This window comes from Peromyscus leucopus, chromosome 14 (genome assembly GCF_004664715.2).
Source record: "Peromyscus leucopus breed LL Stock chromosome 14, UCI_PerLeu_2.1, whole genome shotgun sequence".
Classification (NCBI taxonomy): domain Eukaryota; kingdom Metazoa; phylum Chordata; class Mammalia; order Rodentia; family Cricetidae; genus Peromyscus; species Peromyscus leucopus.
Genome location: NC_051075.1, coordinates 79,843,031 through 79,865,449, shown reverse-complemented (window position 1 = coordinate 79,865,449; position 22,419 = coordinate 79,843,031). Strand labels below are relative to the sequence as shown.

General features: G+C 58.6%; 1 protein-coding gene across 2 annotated transcripts; it reads left to right on the top strand.

The window, feature by feature from the left end:
* Window positions 1–299: 299 nt before the first annotated feature.
* On the top strand, window positions 300–21,206 carry Akt1 (AKT serine/threonine kinase 1). 2 transcript variants are annotated; one of them, XM_028883701.1, is made up of 14 exons: window positions 300–587; window positions 2,928–3,063; window positions 12,750–12,878; window positions 15,272–15,383; window positions 15,717–15,864; window positions 16,277–16,408; window positions 16,743–16,808; window positions 17,523–17,591; window positions 17,859–17,984; window positions 18,053–18,181; window positions 18,256–18,470; window positions 18,709–18,796; window positions 19,828–19,930; window positions 20,273–21,206. In XM_028883701.1, exons 2-14 carry the CDS (start codon window positions 3,018–3,020, stop codon window positions 20,350–20,352), a joined length of 1,443 nt encoding a protein of 480 aa, XP_028739534.1. In that variant the 5' UTR covers window positions 300–587; window positions 2,928–3,017; the 3' UTR covers window positions 20,353–21,206. The 2 variants fall into 2 exon arrangements, with proteins under 2 accessions (XP_028739534.1, XP_037066798.1); XM_037210903.1 differs by lacking the exon at window positions 300–587 and adding an exon at window positions 858–880 and having other exon boundaries at window positions 20,273–21,204.
* Window positions 21,207–22,419: the final 1,213 nt, after the last annotated feature.

Below are 22,419 nucleotides of genomic sequence, written 5' to 3'. Positions count from 1 at the left end.
TTGAGAAAGTCAAAACTGATCCACTCCCCACTGATCCCCTCCCCACGCCGGCCTCCGTGGGGTCTGGAGAGCCAGGCCGATCAGCGCCGGCCAGCAGTTCACACAACGGGGGAACCTAGGCCAGAGCTGGGGCCCTGGATCTGCGGCGGGGCTCCGTTACCCGCGTGGCCCTGGCTTGGGGCCACCCGAGGGCGGCGCCTGCGGGGCCGCGCTCGCGCTCACGGGGTGCCTCGCCCTGGCCGCGGGCCGCGCCGGGGGCGCCCGGGCGGCGGAGGCGGATGTGGGCGGGCGGCGCGGGCGCGGGGCGGGGAGAAGGCGGGCCGGCGGCGGCGGCGGCGGCGGCGGCGGCAGCACCGAGGCGGCGGGCGGCCGGCCCAGCGCGGCAGCGCACGCGAGTCCGGACAGGCGGAGCGGACCGAGCAGCGCCCGGCGGCCGGCACCGCGGCGGCCTAGACCCGGCCAGCAGCGCGCGCCCGGCCGCCGCTGCCTCCAGCCGGCCCCGCCCAGCGCCCGCCCGCGGGATGCGGAGCGGCGGGCGCCCGAGGCCGCGGCCCGGCTAGGCCCCGTCGCCCGCACGCGGCGGCCCGGTGAGTGCCCGCGCCGCGCCCTGTTCCGGGCCGCGGCCACCCTGCTTTGTTCCCGGCCGCGCCGCGCCTCCGAGCAGAGCAGGAAGTGGCCGAGCGGAGGCCTGGGCGGGGAGCGCGCGGGGCCGGGCTGATCGCGCAGGAGGCCCACGCCGGCGAGGGTGCGGGCGGCCGCCGCGTGACCTTGGGTGGCCGCCCCGCGGGGCCAGGCCGCGGGAGAGGGGCGCCGCTGGCGTGCGCACTGGGGGCCGGTGCGCCCCTGGGCCTGGGGCTGTCTGGGCACTCGGCCAGCGAGGGTAGGAGAAAGGCTCGCCCCGCGGCCTGCGTGTGGTGGGAGGGCCCTGGGAAGGAGAACTCATTTCCCACGGACAGAAAGTTGTGCGCGGTGGCACTGTGCCCAGGCTAGCCCACAAAAGACTGCTAGCCTTCTTGGGCCCGGAAACTGCTTCCTGGACTAGGTGGTTTCTGGAGGGGCTGGGGCTTAGAGGACGCATGGGCTCGGCCTCAGGGATCCGGGATACCGGTAGAACTGATGGATTTGTCGTAAAGAGGACTGGTTTCTAAGTTAGGTGGTGGTTGAACCTTCCTCTGCTCTGTGGCCAAACTCCTCCTCCCCGAGGGCCCTGGTCTTGCTCCAGGTGGCTAGCCTTGACTGCTTAGAGCCATCACTCCAGTGAAGGGCAAGTCTCCTTGGTGGGGCCCCAGCTGGGCGTGTGGGCCCAGTGTCCCAGAGGGGTTGAACTCCTAAGACTTAACAATAGCAACCATATGCCCTTGTGGCAAGGCCCTCCAGAGGCACGGGGGGAAGAAGGTCCCATGCTCAGGGCTGCTTGATGTGGACATTGGTTAACATTGCTGTGTCTCTTCACTCCGTGCGTATGAATTTATTTTTACATGGCTCTGGACAGCTGACTGTCATCAGCAGACCTTGGGTCGGGGTGGGGGTGGGGGAGGGGGACATCCAGAGAGAGGTCTTGCAGTCCAGCCCTCTGCCTCCAGGCCACACCCACTCTGACAGCCATCCTCGGGGGCTCCTTCTTGGCTTATCTTTTTCACTCTGGCTTTCCCTTGCCACCTGCTTGTTGAGGAAAGGTGCTTTCCTTCTTGGGCTGGTGTGGTCTTGCCTACTCTGGCATTTGGCATTGACACACAGCAGCAGGGTCTTCCTTTTGTTCCACATTTAGCTTCAGTCAAGGCAAAGTGACCGTGACTCTGGGTGCTAGCATGTGCCTTCCGGGCTAGAGAGGTGGTGACCTCGGAGGTTGTCCGGGTCTAGCTGTAGTAGACCCCAGTTGGCATCTATTCCACAGTGGCCTTCTGGTCTTCTGCAGGTGGAGGGACCACAGCACAGGCTTGCTGGTAAAGGAGTCCCCAAATACACTTTCCCAGAGTGTCCAGACTTGGTGATGTAAGAACTGGGGCTTGAGGGGTGCCCACGAGTTTCTCCAGCCAGGAAGCAATGGAACTTTGTAAGATGAGCTGGCAGAGTGTGCTTTGGCACAGGCCAGCTGGTGGGCCACTGCTGGACCCTGGGTCTTGTATGTTGCCTGCCCCATGTGTGGGCTGAATGCTGTAACTGTGGGCTGTAACCACCCTGCTCTGGATGCCCCTTACCAGCAAGCTGTCTGGCAGTCTCTTTGCCCCCGATATAGAGTGAAGACCTTGGAAAAACGGAAGGTGCCTGGTACACGTTACCCCAGTGGATGAGGCAGCTTCAGAGGAACAGGGTGCTGATTTTGGGAGGCTCTGGGGTTTCGCCTGAGGAGGTTTTTAGTGTTGCCCTGAAGGTCTGTGGGCATTGCTTTATACCATTACCTCCTCTACCTGTGCCTTTTTAGTGTTTACATTCCTGTGTTCCTAATCCGAGCAGATGGGAACCCTGTGTTCCGCATTGGGTGTCCTAGACTGTAGGCTGGTGAGAATGCAGGACAAGGCCAGCACACAAACACCCTCACTAGTGTGGAGCAGAGCACAAGCGGTCAGCGCTGCCTGGAGGAGGTGGACTGTTTGCTGGGGTAGCAAATCCAGCCAGCTGCCTGTCAGGAACATCCCCCGTCTCGGGATGGAGTGTCCAGCAGAGGCCAGGGAGGTAGAGGTTGGCCAAGCCTTGCGTCCTAGACTGTCGCGCCTGGATCTGCGTGCGGCTTCCCCTGGACGTGGGTCTTATACAGCAGAGTTTTGAGATAAATCAGTCAGGCTGGCAGGGTAAGGGTGAAGAGGAAACCTGGGATCCAGAGGGGGGTAGATCACATGAGGGCATGTGGGTAATTTGTGGGTCCTGGGACTTACTAAAGCTGACCCCAAGCAGGACCCTGCCTCACATGCTTTCTTGGCTTCTTCTAGACGCTGCGGCCAAGCCGGCTGGGCTCAGCCTGCTGAGAAGACACTCTGAGCATCCCTGGGTTACCCCGGTCTGTGGGGGCCACGGATACCATGAACGACGTAGCAATTGTGAAGGAGGGCTGGCTACACAAACGAGGTCAGTCTCTGCTCTGCAGGGCAGCAGGGCTGGGCCTGGGTCTGCCCAGGTGTGGAACCCGGCGGGGGCGGGGGGGGGGGGTGGTGGTGGTGGGGTGGGGTGGGTATAATGGTCCACGGGCAACTTTATGGCCGTATCAAAGAGTGCTTGCTGTGTCCAGGCCTGCTGGGCAGGAGCGGCACCTCCCCACCGTGGGGCCCTAGGCCTGCTTCAGGAGGAGTGCGGGCCCAGTTTTTCCCATAGTATGGAGGTCATGGCCTCCTTCTGGGGCCTCTTGGCTAGAGGCTGAGGCCCAGTGCAGGGCCTGCTTTGAGCGGCTTGGGGGTGGGGCCAGCTGCTGCAGCCTCATTCCTGACTTTCCTGGAAGGCAGCAAGGACATGGCTGCTGTTCCAGGGCTGGCAGGCTGGTAGCCTGGGCACTGCCCAAGGGCTCCTGAGGGCACGTAGGGCAGGGCTGCTCTGCTTGGCCCTGTGCCCACCTCAGTCCTGGATTCCTGAAGTCAGGGGGCTCCTCATCAGCAGGGGCCCAACAGGGGCCTGTTGGCATGAGAACTGAAGAGCTGACTGGCTGTTCCTATGCCCATGGCCCCTCACCTTCTAGCATACCCACCAGCTCCCTCCTGCCAGGAGTTAAGTTTCAAAGCCAGTTCCCTAGGACAGTCACTTGTTCTTGCCCCGGGGCAGGCATCTCAGCCCCTCCTGACTTCCTCTTCCTGCAGACCTGCTCCCACCGGAAGTTCTAGTGATCCTTGCCAATGCTAGCCACTGCTCCCACTCCCTTCTGGCTCTCGGGCAGAGGGAATTGTGATCTTGGTGGCCAGAGGCGGAACCAGACACAGAAGACGGAGAGTGGGGACGGACAGAAGTTGGTGTCAGGACATGAGATGTGGGATATAGGAATTCTAGCAGGGCAGGCCCGAGAGCCATGAGCCAAGGGAGGTGGGAGGTTGTCTGTGTCGAGAGGTCTCAGTGTGGCAGCTCCAGGGAAGAGTCTGTGCTGGGCTCTGCCAGGGCTGTGACCTGTACCTCTTGTCTGTCTCTAGTCTGTCCTGCTCCACCTGCCTTCCACCTCCCCAGTGCCTCCTTCCCCAGCCCCCAGGCGTCCTGCCTCCTGAGCTCGGATCCCTGGCGTGTGCTCTGCTGTCCGCCTCACCCGTCAGTCCTCTTTGGAAGTGGGACTCGTCCGCTTCGGCTCCTGTTTCTCCCCGACCCTGGCCATACACAGCCTATTTCATGGACGCACAGCGTATGGCTGTCAGAGTTAGGGCTAGTCTCGAGGTTATGGGCCTCCAGTTACTGGGACATTCCCCAGGCAGGAAGCCTTCTGAGGCCTGGGGGGTGTCATATTGCTCCTTACGGCCGAGCCTTGTGAAGGGCCAGGTGGAATAGGATGTCAGACTCATGGCTGTGCAGAGGCTGTGTTTGAACCTGGCTTAGCAGCCTGGTCATTTTTCCTCCCCAGGAGAAGGTCACTGAGTTCCTTAGGCCTTGATTTCCACATTTATGGCATGGAAATGGGGGTGGGTGAAGATGTGGAGAGGAGAGTATTATCTGTGGGATGGCCCAACTAGACAACGACACCTGCCAGGTAGAAAGGACAGAGAACACCTGTCTGTGGGGTAGGGGATTCCCAGTCTCTGCAGCCTCTAGGGACAGTGGCCTGGTGACCAGCCTCAGGCCAGGAGAGACAGGCCATTCTCATGGTCCCTTACCTCCTCTGGCTCCAGCCCGGTTGGTAAGGGCTCTGATGGGGATGATGTTGTCCATATGCCATTCCTGCTCTGGCCCAGCCATGTCCCACCGCTTGGCCTGCTGCTGCTTGCTGAGAAAAGCCTGTCTTGGTGACATTTTCCCTTCTGAGCACCCTGCCATATGTTATGGGTTCCAACTCATGCCTGCATCATTGGTTTGGGGTTCTAACTCTCCCTGTCTTGGGTTAGGGTCAGAACACGTTAGGTCCACCTCCAGCCTGAGGCCACTCTGACTTGGCTGGGGTAGGCATGGAAGGAAAAGCTACTGTAATTGTCCCTCAGTGTCCCGTGATCCCTTGGACACCTGGGATCCCCCATAGCCTCCACTTTGTTGACTCTGTAGGTCAGAGTACTGCTGCCTGGGAACTGAATGCATCTGCTAGGTCTCCCATGTCCAGCCAGGGGCTTTGAGCACATTGGATCGTGGCTGAATTCCCAAGCTCCCCATGGACTGACTATGCCTTCGAGGTTATTTGGGCATATAGAGAGGATCTTCCTCCCCCTCACTCCATATCTGCAGAGATCCCAGGTCCAGGGTTCTCCTACCCATTGGGAGCTCACCCCTCAGGAAGAGTCCCCAAGCCACTCTTGGGAGCTCTGACTGTTTGTACTCTGGACCAGAGGGTGCCCAGCCGAGTGCCCAGTACAAGGGCAGACATTCTAGCTATGCACTGATCTGCGGCTGGACCTGATAAGTCTCTGGGCATCCAACAAGGGGCCCATAGACCGGTGGAAGGCAGTGGCTTGAGCTAAAGACGAGCTAGAAGCAACATGGCCAGCCTGATGAACAGGCGCGGACAGCGAGGGCAGCAGCGTCACCCAGGAGAGTAGACATGCCAGGGCCCAGGGCTGGCCATACATCCCCAAATGCAGAGGTTTGGGGTCAGTGAACTCTGACAGGGTTTTGATCGCCAGCCTGGGGTTGAATTGCAGGTGTGGCTGAACTTGTCTGTGACCTTCAGATTGCAAATGAGCTGTGCACTGAGGCCACAGGCTTGTCTGTGTTACTCTTCTGGGTTGTTCCCCCCAATCCCTGATGCCTGGTGGGCTGTGTGCACAGGAGCTGACCTGTAGCCATCTGCTTGGTCAGGTTAGCCCCTGTCTGTGTCCCCCAGCCCACAACAGGTGGGTCAGGAGAAGCAGAGGACACTGACCCAGTGGATGAAGGAGCTGTGTGTGTGAAGTAGGTGACATGACCAGCTGCAGGGCCAGGTGTAGGCTCGCTCACTCAGCAAACTGAGTTGAGGGGCCCAGCAGGGTGGGCACCCCCTAGCTGCTCTCACTCCGTCAGGTAGAGGAGGTTCCGATGGGTGGAGAGAAGCTGGCATGTGGTATGGGGCTCTGGGTCTGGATCAGTGAGTGCGGAGCTCGCGATGTCTCTGGGGAGAGCCAGCGGGCCTGAGCCCAGTGGGCAGGTCAACATTAAGGACGGCAGTGGTGCTGTGTGTGGAGACTGAGCCTGAGGGAGAGGTACGTACGCATGTGGCACCCGCTAGAGAACTGGACAGAGGGTGGCAGCTGAGTGCCCTGGGCCCGCCCGTGGAGGGGGCAGTACACTGGAGTGTGTGGCTGGGGCTGAGTTTCCTGTTTTGTGAGCGTGTTGAGTTCTCCCTTAAAAAACAAACAACAAAAGAGGAAGCTGGGCGGCCTTCCACTGGGTGTGAGGGTCACTGTGGGCCTGGCCTGGTGACTCCAGAGTGGGCAGCATTCCTCTCCGCTTCCTGATCACTGTCCCCCTCATGGAATTGTCCCTGGGGCTGAGCCACATGGAGGTCACAAGGTGGTGAGGAGAAGCGTGTGTGGACATGGGACTCCCCCGAGCTGCTGGGCCTGGGACAGCCCCTCGGCCCGGCCAGTTGTGCAGGGTGGCAGAGTGCGCTGGACAGAGGAACAGAGACCTAGAAGGAGGTGGGGTGCTGCGTGGTAGGCAGAACCGTGGCCACTGCCGCTGCTGGAGTAGCTGGAGGGGCTGCCTCAGGCTGGTTCCTAGAAGTGCATGGGGTACTGGGAGAACGCTCCTGTCCTTGGCTGGCAACCCTCTGCCCAGCCCCACCCGGGCCAGGCCCGCAGCCAGCACCAACCCTTAGGCCCTCCCTGTCCTGGCCACCCCACTATGGCTGGGGCTCCACCCACACCCAGCACTTCCCCAGAAGAGCCTCCCCAGCCAGGACCTAGGCCAGGCAGAGGGGCAGGGGAGCAGCCAGGAGCCCTCAGTGCCAGTGGCATGTGTACGGGGAGCTGCATGCCTCACTTCCTGATGCTCAGGGACCTGTCCTTTGCCTCTGGGTGTCTTGCTTCTCCCTCCCCTCCTCCTCCCCTCCCCTCCCCTCTCCCCTCCCTCCTCCTCTCCCCTCCATTCCTTCAGTAGTTGTTTTTTGAGATAGGGTCTTACTTTGTAGTGCAGATTGGCCTGAACTTGTGAGTTTCCTGCCTCACCCTTTTGGGCTCTTGGCATAGGACTTAGTAGTGGGCCCCAAGACACTGTTCTAGAGAAGGCTTCCCTGCCCTTGGCCAGGTCTTGGCTGGCCCGTGTAGGCTCTGGTATCTGGGGGTGAAGGCAAGGCTGGGGCTGCCTCTGCTTCCCAGCACATCTGTCTGCTCTGTCGGGGCCTCTTTTTTTTTCTTTAATTTGGAGAGAGAGAGAGAATGTGTGTGTGTGTGTGTGTGTGTGTCTGTCTGTCTGTCTGTCTGTCTGTCTGTCTGTGTATATACATGCGTGCACGCGCGCACATGCAGGGGTGGGGGTGATTACATGTGCCACAATATACATGTGTTCTGAAGACACCTTTTGAGTAGATTTTCTCTTCTACTAGGTGGATCCTAGGGATCAAACTTGGGTCATCAGGCTGGAGGGCAGGTGCCTTTACCTGCTGAGCCATCTTACAGGACTGTCTGGGCCTCTTGGGCTGTGCCACAAATGAGGTAGGGAGGGAGGTGGCTAGGTAACAGGAGGGCACAGCCTTTGGGACTCAGCACAGTGTGGGGTCTCTCGGCTGTGCCTTGTGTCTGGGGAAGCGGGGTGGCTGATGTGGCGCTGGACTGGCATGGGGAGACTAAACACCAGGTGCAGGACGGGCTGTGTGTGTGGCTTGCACAGGAGCTGGGACTATGCTGAGTTAGATGATCTGAGTGCGGTAGGAGGCCTGGGGATGTGTTCTAGGGTGGGGCTCTAGGCTGACCTTCTTTTCTGGTCCAGGGAAGCTAAGGGCAGTGCTATGAAGGAGGTAGGTAAGTGGACCAAAGTCTGGACCAGTACTCCCTGTGTGTTGGAGGTGGCAGTTGTGGGAGGTACGATACCCCCAGTGGGTTCTAGGAGGCTGGAGAACTAGTCCCCCCCGTGTGAAGTAGATCCTGGAGCAGCAGCAGGCCACGGGGTCCATCACTTCATATGTGAGGCATTGTGCTTGGGTGGTTGCTGGATCTCGGCCCTTCTCAGCTAAGGCCTGCCGGTCCTGGCAGTCCCTCAGCTCTGGTTATTTTTGGCCTCTCTGTGACCTCTAGAGTCCCTTTCTTTAAGCCTCAGTTTCTCCAGAAAGCTGGTGGGTACAGTGAGCCCTTCCTCCTGCTAGGTGAGATTTTAGAGTTGTGGGCTATGGCAAAAAGCCCACCCAGGCTCAGTGGAGTGCCAGCCTTTTACAGGCCCAGACTGGCCACTGGTACCCCACCCTGTGAGACCCACATGTGCACTCCTCTGAGAAAGGCAGAACCTGGTCGATACCTGGTGACACCAGACCTGGAGTTGCACTGCTCGTGGACGGCACACCCTTCCACCCCGCCTTTGCCCAGCTTTTGGGCATTGAGTCTGTTGGGGGTCAAGAGACATGGAGCCCAGGGCCTGCAGAGGGACCTGGGAGGCTGGGCCTCGGAGATGACCTTGCCAGCTGCTGACCACCCACTGCCCAGGAGGCAGCAAGAGCTGGGCCAGCGGCCCCACGGGCTGCCATCAGCAGACCGCTTGCTCAATGTGCTGGAGAAGGTAAATGGGCACCCGGCAGCTGTCGGTGCGATGGATGTGTTGGCGGTGGGGGACGTTCGGTCGCTGCTGTCAGCTGGCGCCCGCTCCCCAGGCCTGCTGGGGCTCACTTTGCTGTGGAGAAACAGCTCGGTGCCGCCTGGAGCCTTGCCAGCCGCTGCCTGCCACCGCCACTGCGGCAAAGTGTTTATCCAGCAGTTTCCCCGAGAACCAGGGGCTTGGAGAAAATGGTCCCAGTGACAAGGACACGGGCCAGGCCAGTGAGAGGTGACTCTAGTTGTACCTAGGACATGGGTGACCCTAGGACGTGTCTAAGTGTAGGCCATGACCGTGGCTGTCACGTTGCCCTGTTACAGCGCTCTGCTGTGGGAGGCCAAGCCGGGGAAGCCTCTGTGGAAGTCCTGTGCCAGGACCTAGCATCCAGCATCCACTTCGCTCTTCCTCCTTTTTTCTTTTCTTAGTTATTTGGTTTTTTGGGACATGATTTCTCTGTGTAACAGCTCTAACTGTCCTGGATCTCGCTCTGAAGACCGGGCTGGCCTCTAGCTCAGAGATCTGCCTGCCTCTGCCTCCCAGGCGTTGGGGTTAAAGGTGTGCGTCACCACTGCCTGGTTCTTTTCCTTTTTCTTTTTAAGACAGATTCTCTGTATGCAGTCTTGGCTGGCTTGGTATTCACTATGTAGATGAGGCTGGCCTTGAACTGTGAGAGAGAGAGCCACTGTCTCTGCCTCCTGAGAGCTAGGGTTAAAGGTATGCACTATCGTGCCCGGCTTCCCCATTTCCTTCTGTGATTTAGGTCCAGAAGGCCCTGGTGGAGGCACTTGGAGGCTAATCCACACAGATGCTGGAGGGTATGCGTCATGAGGACATCAATGAGTGGCATCTCTGGGTACCCTTCCCTCCAGACTTGGACAGGATCTGGTCTTGGAAGAGTGGGTGGGACTGAGGGAGGCCTTGCCTCTTCCCAGGTGCTGGCCTTGGTGCAAGAAGGTGGGATGGGTGCTTGGGTGGGGTGGCACTGGCTGCCATCTCTGCATATCAGCTGTGAGACCTTCTGGATGGACTTGCATTCTGCTCAGTGGGCAGCTGGGTCTACTGCGATGCCGGGCTTAGCCCGGGGTGTCCGCTGTCTGCTGTTTTGGTTGCTCATTGGGGAGCTGTTGTCAGGCGTCTGGACCCGTGGGGACCCCATCGTGGAGGTGGCACCTGGTATTTTGTCATCTGTCCATGTCTGTGAGCGCAGGCCTGGGGAGGAAACTCCGGCGGAGCGTGGCACCTCTGGTGGGCCGTGTGTACCTGCGTTCCCAGAGGCTGTGTAGACAGGTGGCGGGCCCCAGCTGGTGCTGCGCTTCTCCAGCTGGACTCTGCCTTGCCTGGGGTCAGGGTATCAAGCATCCAGATGGGGTAGGGAGCCAAGAGGAGCCTGGGTGGGCCAGAGCCCAGCACTTCGGCGGAGGCCAGGATGGCTCAGTAGTAGTTCCTCCTTGCTGGGGTGAAGAGCTGGAGGGAGGCTTGCTGAGGTCCATGTCCCCAAAAGAGATCCCAGGAGTGGACAGGAGTATTCCTAGGTCCCATGCAGCCATGAAGGACCAGGGTAGCCGCCTCCTGTATTTGTTGGTCATATGTTGGCCCAGTTCTGCAGAGGGTGGGGGTGGGGGCGGTACGACAACTTGGGGTCTGTCTGGACTAAACTCATTAACAGGCAGGCAGGCCACATCCCAGGCTGCAGCTGGCTCAGCCAGGAGGTACCCCCACTGACCACTGGCTAGACCTTGAGATCTGTGTGTGCCAGAACTGTGGCCCCCTTTCCTCTGGAAGGAGGCCGCCACAGGAAAAGACCCGATGAGGTCACTTTGCTTTACATTTCTCCTTGGCTGTGTGGCCTCTGTGTGGCCAGGGAGGGGAAGGGCACCTAGGCCCTTCTGGGTACTTGCCTTCTCCTCTGTCTGGTGAGTGCCCCTCTGCCTGTACCTCCAGGTTCACATTCCAGAATCTATCTGGCCTAAGGGGCTGGTCATATAGGCTAAGAGCCAATAGTAGATTCAGGGTCAGGGTGGTGGTCTTCGTGTGGGGGCCTGCACTGAGCACAGCGGGGCGGGCAGCAGTTGGTAAATCAAGATGGATTTCTGGGGCACGGGTGCGTTGCTCATCAGCCTCCGTACTCAGTTAGTGTCCCGGGGAGCAGCAGCTGGTGAGATGGGAGGCACTCCATCAGGGGCCGACAGCTCCAGACTGGTGCTGGCGGGTGGGCATGCACGGCGGGTGGCCTAGGAAGGAGCAGGCTGGGGGTGGGCTGCTCACCCCCAGTGGCTCTGCTGTATTACTCAGAGCCCCTGCCTACCCCCTGCACCTCCTAGGCCCTGTGCCAGGAGGGGGGCTGCCGTGGGGCGCCTGGGCATGTGAATGCTTGCAGGTGTGTGGCACCTGGTCCGGAGCAGGGCTGGTGGCTGCAGGGTCTCAGGGGACTTTGCACAGCTGAGTGGGAACCCTGTTCTGTGCTCATGTTGTGTAGGCAAGTTGCTGAGGCCTCTCCTAAGCAAGGGAAGGTTGGCTTTGGCCACTGCTTTGAGACCCCCAGGAGCTGTGGGAGGTGGCTGGGCTGGGGAGCTAGGCTTCTGGGAAGTAAAGATGGGAGGCAGGAATCAATTTACAGGTGTCCTAGTGGTTACATGTGGACTGTGGCCCTTGAAGAGAAGTAGAATATCGTTGCCTGTGCCCTGGAGGAGCACCAGCCACATTTGGGCACCTGCCACAGAGTCAGGAGGAGCTTAGGCTTTCCTCTTTGCTGCCCTATCCATTGTGGAGCCGGGGTCTTTGTCAGTGCTGATGGCGGGCTTAGGAGATCTGCAGTGACGAGGGGACGGGATCCCCAGCTCTAATAGCTGCCAGCCCCCTGCAGTGGGGGTCTTGGTCTGGTAGTGGCTCTATTCACTTCTTCCCTCACCAAGAGCCTTCTTTCGTCTCTTAGCTTTCTCTCATTCCGATTCGTGCAGGATCACGCAGAGCAAGGCTGGTGTTTGGAAATGCCTCCCAGGGTGTCGATTGGAAGGGGCTAGATGGTGGAGATGGGGAGGTGGTTCACGTGCAGAACTCTGCAATATGCCACCCAGAGCCCTTGCTGCTTGTGCCCTGGCAGGTCCAGAGAGCCTGGAGGGGTCCAAGCTGGTGTGCTATACTAGGTAGACTGTATCTCACCTGGAAAAGTGTACTCCGAGAACGCCTAGATTTGGCACATACCATAAGAGGGTAGAGAAGGAAAGCTGGCCAGCCCCCCTGGGGCGTGGAAACGGGATGAGGTGCACTGCCTGGTGCCTGTGGCTTGGCCCAAGCAGTTGCTCACTACACATCCCTCCAGGTGCCTTTGTTTCGGGCTCAGTGAGGCAAGGCGACTTTATCCCAGATAGAGGGACCCCAGCCCTGTGGGCTGCCCCTCCTGTCCTCAGCCTAGTGTCCCCTCAGATGAAGAAGTTGCCTAATTAGTTAGTTCCCTGTTGTTCAGACTCCTTGCTCGGCAAAATGTAAATTAAACATTTTTTCCGGGTGTCAGTATGAAAAATGACGGTCGCTGGGAGCTCACAGAGGACATCTGCTCTGGTTCCTGAGTGTGGTGCCTGCTTATGGCTGATGTTGCAAAACTGGAGGGAACGAGGTTCCTGTGTACCTGGGCGACCAGGACTCAGCTGGGCACAGCCCAGGTCTCAGCTGGGGCCCAAGCCCCCCTTGTTCCAGCTGTGGTACCTCCTGGGTCTGCTGCATAGGCAGAGCCCTGGAAGATGTTCCCAGCAACACGCACTGGCAGCCCTGCCCTAGTGACAGAGCCTCTGGGAAGGCTGAAGTGGCTCAGGTCCCTTCCCCACCTCACACTGTACCCTTCACTTGAATCCATGTGCCTGGGTCCTCTCAGGTGTCTGGGCCACTGCAGTGGTGTTCACATGCAACTCCTTATGTCCCCAATCCTGCAGGGGAATACATTAAGACCTGGCGGCCACGCTACTTCCTCCTCAAGAATGATGGCACCTTTATTGGCTACAAGGAGCGGCCTCAGGATGTGGAGCAGCGGGAGTCTCCCCTTAACAACTTCTCAGTGGCACGTGAGTGTCTTCGCCACTTGGATCGAGTGAGGTGGCTGGGCAGGCCAATAGGGAGGCTGGAGCTCTCTCTGCCCACTGAGGAACCTGAGGAGAGGCACCTGGGTTTTGTCCTAGGGTGCTGGGCAGTGCTAGCCTGGGAGTCCCCTCCTCTAGGACTGGCGAGTGGCCAGCTCTGGCTGGGCCGGGGAGCCCTTGCTAGGAAGGCTGAAGGTTCCAGTATGTGGTGACTGGACCTGATTTAGAGAGTGGCTTGACCAGAATCCCTCTAATAGGGACTAAAAGCCACTCAGGGGCATTCACTGGGAGCTCTTGGGTAGACAGCAGGAGGAGGATTCCCAGCTCTAGGAGTCCATGACATCCTAGGAGCCATTTCTGTAATTGTCCCTGGGAAGGGCATCAGAAGCCCTTTTCCAAAACTGGGTCTTGTGGTCCCCTTACTGGAGTGCCATTGGGAATCAGCCCTACTCCAGGATTGGTGAGGGCGATAAAGTTGGGGATATGTGAAACTATCTTTGAGAGCTTGGGGCTTGAGAAGCTATGTCCTTGTTCCCTGTGCCACATTGTGACAGCCCAGTTCTGCCTGGGACTGGCCAAGGGCTCAGCTAGTTTTGTAGGTGTGGTTGAGTTTGATAGTGATATGTCGCAGCATGTCCGAGCCAGGGGGTTACTAACAGCGGACTCCGGGGTCATCCCCGGGCTGCAGTCCGGAGTACAGCGTGTGCCTATCATAGCTGGATCTGCATTCTACACCCAGGACCTTCTTGATAGGCTCCTGCCCTGCAAGTAGCTCTGCTTGACCTGCCGCAGATCCTGGGGCGTCCACCTTCCTTGGCCAGGCCCCAGATCGGCCCCAGAGCCTTAAGGCTTAACACAGGTTGCTGCCTCGACATCTGGATGGGGAAGGAATCCTAGCTTACTTATTGCAGGAGGGAGGAAAGGGATCTCTCTAGAGCAGACACGTAGGTATGGGCACCAGTCAAGGGAGCTGCTGGGCAGGGAGCAGGGTGGGGCCGTGTTCAAGCCAGTTCGAGGGCTTTTCCATGGAGGTGGGTTCTGGTGGGAGGGTTTAAGACCCCAGCCTGGTGCTAGTGTTCATCTGCTGGCCTGACAAGCTATCCCAGATGTGCTGAGGACAAGGCTCAGGGTGATTTTCCACTCCCACCCCCACTCCATGTTGACACAGGCCTCCCCCAGGCTGGGCCTCAAGCCCCTCTTGGCCCCTGGCTTGGCAGACTGCCCCTGCTCATTCACTGGAGCCTGGAGGCCGCTCCCATCGCCAGGACCCAGGCGGTGGAATGTGGGAGGCCCTCAGCCCCTCCTGCCTTCTAGTCTTGACAGGAAGTCTTGCCGCATGCAGACCCCCAGGGCCTGGGCCGTCTCTGTGACCCACCCTGATAGAAGTGTGCACCAGGCGTGCACCAGGTGTGCGTGCTCTGAGTGTCCGTATTCCAGTGCGTGCTCCTGGTGTGGGTGCCGCACATGTGTGTAATTTCCCCAGGGACTCCATATGTGATTGGGGAAACAGCAAGACACCCCTGTACGGAACGGGGTGGGCGGGCGGCGTACTCTTGCCCCTCCCGGGATACCAGTGTTCCTCGATCCCTCAGTTGAGACCCAGCATGAGAGAGGTTCAGCAGCTAAAGGAAAGAGGAGCTTTAGAAATGGTTATGGTGCAGGGCTAGCTGATCTAGCCTTACACTTCTTACAGTGCCTCACCTCAGCAGAGCGTCCCAGCGGGCAGGTCTTGGCTCTCTGTTCTGAGGGGATGTGGCTGGGTATGGTAGCTCATGTTGGAGTCTTAGCACTCAGGAGGCTGAGGCATGGTTGCCTCAAGCTCAAGACCAGCTTAGATTACATAGTGAGTACCAGGTCAGTCAGAATTACATAGCAAGACCCTGCCTCGGAAAACAGAAAAGCCGGGTGGTAGCTAAAACATGTAAACTTAGCACTTAGGAGGCAGAGGCAGGAGGATTGCCATAGTTTGACGCTGGTCTATGTGGAGTGTCCCGGGGCTATACACCAAAGACCCCATATCAAAAATGTAAGACTTAAAAGATTCTTACTTTATTATTTTATGTGTAAAGATGTTTGCTGTGCCTTTGTGTATGTGTGTGTCCAGTGCTCATAGAGACCAGAAGACAGTGTCAGACCCGTGGAACTGGAGTTACAGATGGTTGTGAGCTGCCATATGGGTGCTGGGAATTGAACTTGGGACCTCGGAAGAGCAGTTTTTCCAGCCCCCAAAATAAATAATTTTTTTAAAGGGAGGATGGGGTGCACCTTCCTGGGATAGGATGGGCGGGTCTGGGGGATAGGGTCCACCTGGCCAGGACTGTACGGAGGGCTTCATGGAGAAGCGGTGGATGTCAGCGCTTGCCTGGCCTCTCCTTTAGAATGCCAGCTGATGAAGACAGAGCGGCCGAGGCCCAACACGTTCATCATCCGCTGCCTGCAGTGGACCACAGTCATTGAGCGCACCTTCCACGTGGAAACGCCGGAGGAGCGGTGAGTGGGCAGGGTGTGGGGAGGGCTTCTGGAACAGCGGGCTATGCCCCCTGCTCAGGGCCATGCTCGTTTGAGAGCCAAAGGCCTCTGCTGAGCCCATTCTGGAGAACTAGCAGAGTTCTGACTGGTTCTTCTTGTGTGGTGTGGGTGGCGAAATTCTGGGAGGAGCGTCAGTGTCCCCAGTTCCTTGAGGTCTTCTGATAGTCCTGAGTGTACGCAGACCAGGCTCTGGGTGGCTGCCTGCGGCTTCAGGGCCGGGCGGCCAGGCGATCGGTAGGTGAAAGCCATGGCGCAGCCCCTGCTGGTGCCTGAAGCCTCGCTTGACCCCCGCAGGGAAGAGTGGACCACTGCCATCCAGACTGTGGCTGATGGACTCAAGAGGCAGGAGGAAGAGACGATGGACTTCCGATCAGGTTCTCCCAGCGACAACTCGGGGGCTGAGGAGATGGAGGTGTCCCTGGCCAAGCCCAAGCACCGTGTGGTGAGTCTGGGCTCTGGTTCTGCTGGGGATACCAGAGTTGTAGGAAGACCTGGCAGGCCCTGGTATCCCTGACTGGCTCCCCTTAGATGGTTGAGGATATACCTCAGTTGGCAGGATCCTTGCCTGGCATGCATGAAGCCACAGTACTAAAGAAGAAAGTAAAATGAAGATGCCCACCATCTCCCAAGCCCCGGTGCTCTGAGCTAAACTGTACAGACCCTTCACTGGTCCCCACAGGCCAGCAGATGTGAGAATGGCCTGTCTCGGCTCCAGCTCTCGAGTTTGCTGTGGGGTAACTTGGAGCCTTGCTGCCCCTGGACACTGTCAGGCTGAAGGCAGTGGAATTTATCCCCATCGGCTAGTTGTGGTGAGCAAGGGTCCTCCCTAACTAGGCTCTGTCTGCTACCCACAGACCATGAACGAGTTTGAGTACCTGAAGCTGCTGGGCAAGGGCACCTTTGGGAAGGTGATCCTGGTGAAGGAGAAGGCCACGGGCCGCTACTATGCCATGAAGATCCTCAAGAAGGAGGTCATCGTCGCCAAGGTGCCAGGAGGGCAGGGTGGAGGGAGGGGGAGAGGACTGCAGGGGGAGAGGGAGGGTGAGAGGACTGCAGGGGGGAGGGGGAGGGGGAGAGGACTGCAGGGGGAGAGGGGGAGGGGGAGAGGACTGCAGGGGAGAGGGGGAGGGTGAGAGGACTGCAGGGGAGAGGGGGAGGGGGAGAGGACTGCAGGGGAGAGGGGGAGGGGGAGAGGACTGCAGGGGAGAGGGGAGGGGAGAGGACTGCAGGGGAGAGGGGGAGGGGGAGAGGCTGCAGGGGAGAGGGGGAGGGGGAGAGAGCTGCAGGGGAGAGGGGTGCTCACTTGGTCCCCCCTTCCAGGATGAGGTTGCCCACACCCTCACTGAGAACCGTGTCCTGCAGAACTCCAGGCATCCCTTCCTTACAGTAAGTAGCAGCCATCAGTCTGAGCCCCTGCGATGGGGAGGGGGAGGGTAGAGAGGGTCAGGCTCCGGCGCTGCCTTTGTGCACACAGGGGCTTCCAGGGCTTTAGGTGGACTGATGGAGGGGGTGTGAGGTGCTGACGTGGAGCTGGGGTCTTCCCTCTCTGCTGAGGCCGTGGGTTGCCCAGACTCCATCCCCTCACTCCTCCCAGACCCCTCTTCTAGGCGGATTGCTCTGGAGACCAGCTTTCCTCGGGGTTCAGTGAGTGCGGCTCAGTTAGAGCGCCTGATTGGCTCAGGGTCAGCATTTTGGGGGCCTGCCTTTAAGCAGGGCTGCCTGCAGTCCATGATGGGAAGGCTCCTGGGATGGCTCAGCACACTGGTTCTAGAAACGCTAAGCTGGAGGTCAAACTCCCCACCTGGAGGCTTTTGGTGACCCCAGAACTTGGTGCAGTCAACTTCTAAGCCATTTTGCCCTGCACTTGAACCCAGACCCCTGTTTCTTATCTTAAAATATGCCATCTGGCATGGTGGCTTACATCTGCAGTCCTTGCACTTGGGAGGCTGAGGCAGAAGGATTTGCTGATGGCGAGAAAGTCTGGACTGACGCCCGAGACAACACTAAGATGCCTGCTGCACCTTGGGGTTGGCTGGGCGGCAGGACTGCCAGTGCGTGAATGCTTCGTCGGTGCTCAGACTCACTGTGCTTCCCTTCCAGGCCCTGAAGTACTCATTCCAGACCCATGACCGCCTCTGCTTTGTCATGGAATATGCCAATGGGGGCGAGGTAGGGCCACAGGCAGCTTCAGAACTGGGCACCTCCTGGGTGAACTTGTCCCTCTGAGAGCCTGGAACCCTCTCTGCAGTACAGACGGGGCTGCCGTCCCGGGCCCTGTGAGCCCACAGTTGCTTGCTTGGGGATGTCCTGTTTCTGCTGAGTTAGTCTCCAGGCCCCTAGTTCTCTTTGGGGGTAGTCCCTAACCTTCTCTGCCTTGTGGGTCACAGGGGTGGGGGCCCCTCATGCAGCCCCTCCTCAGCACCCTCCACCCCACAGCTTTTCTTCCACTTGTCTCGTGAGCGCGTGTTTTCCGAGGACCGGGCCCGCTTCTACGGTGCGGAGATTGTGTCGGCCCTGGACTATCTGCACTCTGAGAAGAACGTGGTATACCGGGACCTCAAGGTGCGTCCACAGACTCGGGGAAGTGGGGACCGGGGGCCTGGCCACGCTAACTGAGGCTTCCTACACAGCTGGAGAACCTCATGCTGGACAAGGATGGGCACATCAAGATAACGGACTTCGGACTGTGCAAGGAGGGTATCAAGGATGGCGCCACCATGAAGACCTTCTGCGGGACCCCCGAGTACCTGGCCCCTGAGGTGCTCTGCCTCTTCTTGTGTGTTCCCCCACCCCCCCATGTCCTGGACACATGGTGACAGAGTCCCCCATCCAGGTGCTGGAGGACAACGACTATGGCCGTGCAGTGGATTGGTGGGGGCTGGGCGTGGTCATGTATGAGATGATGTGTGGCCGCCTGCCCTTCTACAACCAGGACCATGAGAAACTGTTCGAGCTCATCCTCATGGAGGAAATCCGCTTCCCGCGCACGCTTGGCCCTGAGGCCAAGTCCCTGCTGTCTGGGCTGCTCAAGAAGGACCCCACGCAGAGGTAGGGGCCGCCAGTACTTAGAGCTCAGCCGTACTCCGGACACTACTGCTTCCCACTGCGCCCACCATACCGCCCTGTGGAGTCTCAGTCACCACGTATAGCCAGGGCAGACCCAGGTGGCGGTCAGGCAGCTAGGGGGTACCCACAACTGCTTGGGAAGCCCCACCCTGAGAGCATCCCCATGAACCAGTCTCCTGGCATGCACTGTCTGAGCTCTGGACCTGTCTCCTACCCACAGGCTTGGCGGGGGCTCCGAGGATGCCAAGGAGATCATGCAGCACCGCTTCTTTGCCAACATCGTGTGGCAAGATGTGTATGAGAAGAAGGTGTGCATCTGGCCACTGTGCGCGTCTCTGGATCACACGTGTGCGCGTACACACTAACATTCACTTTTCAGTTTTTCCTGGTTCACATGCCCATGATGGATGGGCTCAGCTCTGTGGGGATCACATGCCCCTGCGGGAGCCACAGGGATGTGCATGCCTCCCTTACTCACACACCCTAGGCCTGTCCAGGCCCTTGATTGTGCCCTCACTTCTGCCTTTGCCCTGAAAGCTAGCTGAGGGTGGGGGGTGATATTTAGGTTTCTCCAGCTCCACTAGAGCCCCCCCCCCCCGTCCCATTCTCTTAGACAGCACCTGTCTTTCTGGCAGAGTGGGGGCCCCTGGCAGAGAGCAGAGTCCCTTGAACTCATCCCTAGGTGGGGTGCCCTTCGGCTCCTGAGCAGCCTTGGCACAGGCTGATGAGGCATGGCATGTGGGCCCAGCACTGTCACCAAACCTGTCCTTAGTGTATCCAGCCTGCCCCTACCTGGGATGGCCTTTCTAGGCCACATGGGACCAGCAGCTGGAGCCCTGCCCCCTGATCATATGGGGGTGTGAATGGCACACCTCTCCTGTCCATACCCATCTAGAGGTCCCTTGAGGTGACATTAACACTGCCCTCAGACCAGATTTTGGGGGGATCAAAGTTGAGAACCCTTGCCTGTGGGACCCAATGGGGGGGATGTTAGCACCTCCGTGTACACATCACTTTGCAGTTTGCCTCTTCCCCCTGGGCTGTCAGTGAGCGACTGAGCTCACCTGAAGTCTAGTCTTCTCTCTTTCTCCATTTATAAGAAAACTTGCAAGGAAAATGACAGGCAGGAAAAAAGAGACAGGGCTGTCCCTGCCGCTGGGAGATGGACACCGTCGTCACCTTCTGCCCTTTGGGGCGGGCCTAGGTGCCCTCTTCTTGCCTACACTGCCCTACTTAGTTTCATCTACTGTACCCTGGCCAGTGGCTCGCCCCTCAGGAAGTTAGTGTTGCCCGGAGATGGAAAGGGAGCTGTAACCAGTCCTCTCCGGTTCCTCCACAGCTGAGCCCGCCTTTCAAGCCCCAGGTCACCTCTGAGACTGACACCAGGTATTTCGATGAGGAGTTCACAGCTCAGATGATCACTATCACACCGCCTGATCAAGGTGAGGGCCATCCTGCTCTAAAGTGCCTCAGTGTCAAGCTTCTGCTGACTCCAGTTTTGTCTTTTGGGGGAGGGGAGGAACCGGAGTAAGAGGTTGTGAGATGCCGTGTGGGTGCCGGGAATTGAACTTGGGTTCTGTCAGAGCAGCCAGTGCTCTTACCCACCAGGCCCTCCCTCCAGCCCCAAACCCGCACCTTTAAAAGGCCCCTCCCTTCGGGAGAACGGTAGCAACTGGGCTGGGAGCGAGCTCTGAGGGCCTCCCTTACGTGGTTATGTGGCAGGTGGGTGGGCTGTTTCTGTGGCGGGGTCTGAGCGTCTCTTGTGGCCGGCCGCCTGCCCGCAGATGACAGCATGGAGTGTGTGGACAGCGAACGGAGGCCGCACTTCCCCCAGTTCTCCTACTCGGCCAGTGGCACGGCCTGAGGCCCGGGCAGCGGCCGGCAGCCATCACTCCGTGCATCGCCGAGTCCAGAAGCCCCGCATGGATCGTCTCTAGCTGATGGTTTTGTTTCTCGGATGTGCTGGGGAGGAACCTTGCCAGCCTCCAGGACCAGGGGAGAATGTTTCTACTGTGGGCAGCAGCCTACCTCCCAGCCAGGTCAGGAGGAAAATTATCCTGGGGTTTTTCTTAATTTATTTCATCAATTTGAGGCCGGATGTGGCCTCAGTGCCCAGAACAATTAGATTCATGTAGAAAAATATTAAGGACTTCGGAGACCATGTGCAATGTGGGCTCATGGGTCCGGGTGGGTCCTGTCACTGCCCCCATCGACCTGGCCGCTCTGGCCGCCACCTGTCTTTAGGGTCCAGGGCCACAGTCCAACTGGAGGGCACCAGAAGCACCTCACTGTGGTATGCTAGCTGGCTTTCTCCCTCTGGGGTGGGAGAGGGCAGAGCAGCCTCGCACCAGGGCTGAGTGGGATGGCCAGGACTCACCTAAGTTGACAGAGGAACAAGAATCCAGTCTGTGGCTGTGTATCATGCTGTTCAGAGACATTGTAGGGGGTTTTAATCTCTGTGACAGAAGAGCCCCTGCCTCCCCTCCTGTGTGGCGGCTCTTGGGGGCACTGGGAGTGTCTGCCTCACATGAGCTCCTCTCTTAGCACTTGTCCTTTTAGATGCTTTACTTTTCCAGCTGTCACCCTGGCCTGTCCCCTCCTGGCCAGACACTGGCCATTGCTGCACCATGTCGTTTTTTACAACATTCAACTTCAGCATTTTTACTATTATAATAAGAAACTGTCCCTCCAAATTCAATAAAAATTGCTTTTCAAGTTTGTGGTTTGCTTTCTGGATGGTGTGAAGTGTGTGAGCCCTGTTTGTGGGTTTGGAGGTGAAGGAGTGTGGCCAGGGTCACTTGGGACCTCAAGGTGGGTCCTAGGCACAGGTCCCTGAGGCTCCAGTGATAGCCTTCAGAAGACAGACGTCCCTCCAGCAAGACACTCCTGATGACAAGTGGGATCCTGACTGTCTGGAGTCTTCTCTTGACCCTCCCCAAAGGATGGCATCCAAGCCACTGGCCAGCCCCAGCTGCTGTGTGTGGGCAGAGCAGTAAGCCGGACCCGGATCCCAGGAAGGGTAACACACTGGGGATACAGTTCAAAAGGGGCTCAGGAGGCCCTGGTTGAGGTCACATAGCACATCTGTGAATGAACAGAACGGGACCATTCTGGGTCCAAGCAGCCTCCCAAGATATACTGGATGTGCTGTTGGTGCCACCTGGCGGCCTGCTGGTGGAACTGCAGCAAGAGATGAGGAACTGCCCAGTAAAACATTTAGAGGCCTCTAGATACTGAGCTCCCTGCAGGGATGGGGGAACCACACATGTACAGAGCCCAATGGCTGGTGGCCTCACTGGGATGGCGTCTGACACTTGTAAACATAGGACTTGGTGATTGTCTTGACCCCTGGAAGATGAGAATATGTACTTGTAGAGCAGCCCAAGTTTACTCTAGGTGAACACAGCCATACCAGTGGTAGCTTCTAGAGCCTTTCTAGAGGGGTATACAGCACTGTACACTATACTTGGAAGTTACTAAGGAACTATAGAAAACAGGCTCGAGATCCAAGTGGTGGTGCACACCCTTAGTCCAGCACTCAGACGCTGGAGCTAGGTAGATCTCCTGAGTTCAAGCCCAGCTAGGTGTACATGGTAAGACCCTGTGTGAGGGGGGAAGGGGAGGGAGAGAGCAAGCACATGGTAACTAGCACTCTCTGACCCTCACATAGAGCAAAGCCTCATCTAAAGTGGCTGAAATGTAGACACACAGCTAAAGCCAGGGTTGGGCCAGATGGAGGGTCACAGGCTGTTCTTGCCATGAGACCCCTCAGGGATGTCTCTAGCACAGAGGAAGGGGCCTAGAAGTCGTGGGCATTTAACGGCTTTGTATGCCACCATCACAGAGGTGGGCCAAGCTCTTGGAGGGAATAGTGATGGTCAGTTGAGCCTCATGCCAGGAAAGGAGGAAGGAAAGTTTACTGTTCATCTTA

What these genes read in the sequence shown, in the direction of transcription:
- Akt1 (XM_028883701.1), top strand. Translation starts at nt 3,018, where the DNA reads ATGAACGACGTAGCAATTGTGAAGGAGGGCTGGCTACACAAACGAG. An exon ending in AGGAGGTCATCGTCGCCAAG is followed by an intron (nt 16,409 to 16,742) that starts GTGCCAGGAGGG and finishes CCCCCCTTCCAG; the next exon opens with GATGAGGTTGCCCACACCCT. An exon ending in AAGATGTGTATGAGAAGAAG is followed by an intron (nt 18,797 to 19,827) that starts GTGTGCATCTGG and finishes GTTCCTCCACAG; the next exon opens with CTGAGCCCGCCTTTCAAGCC.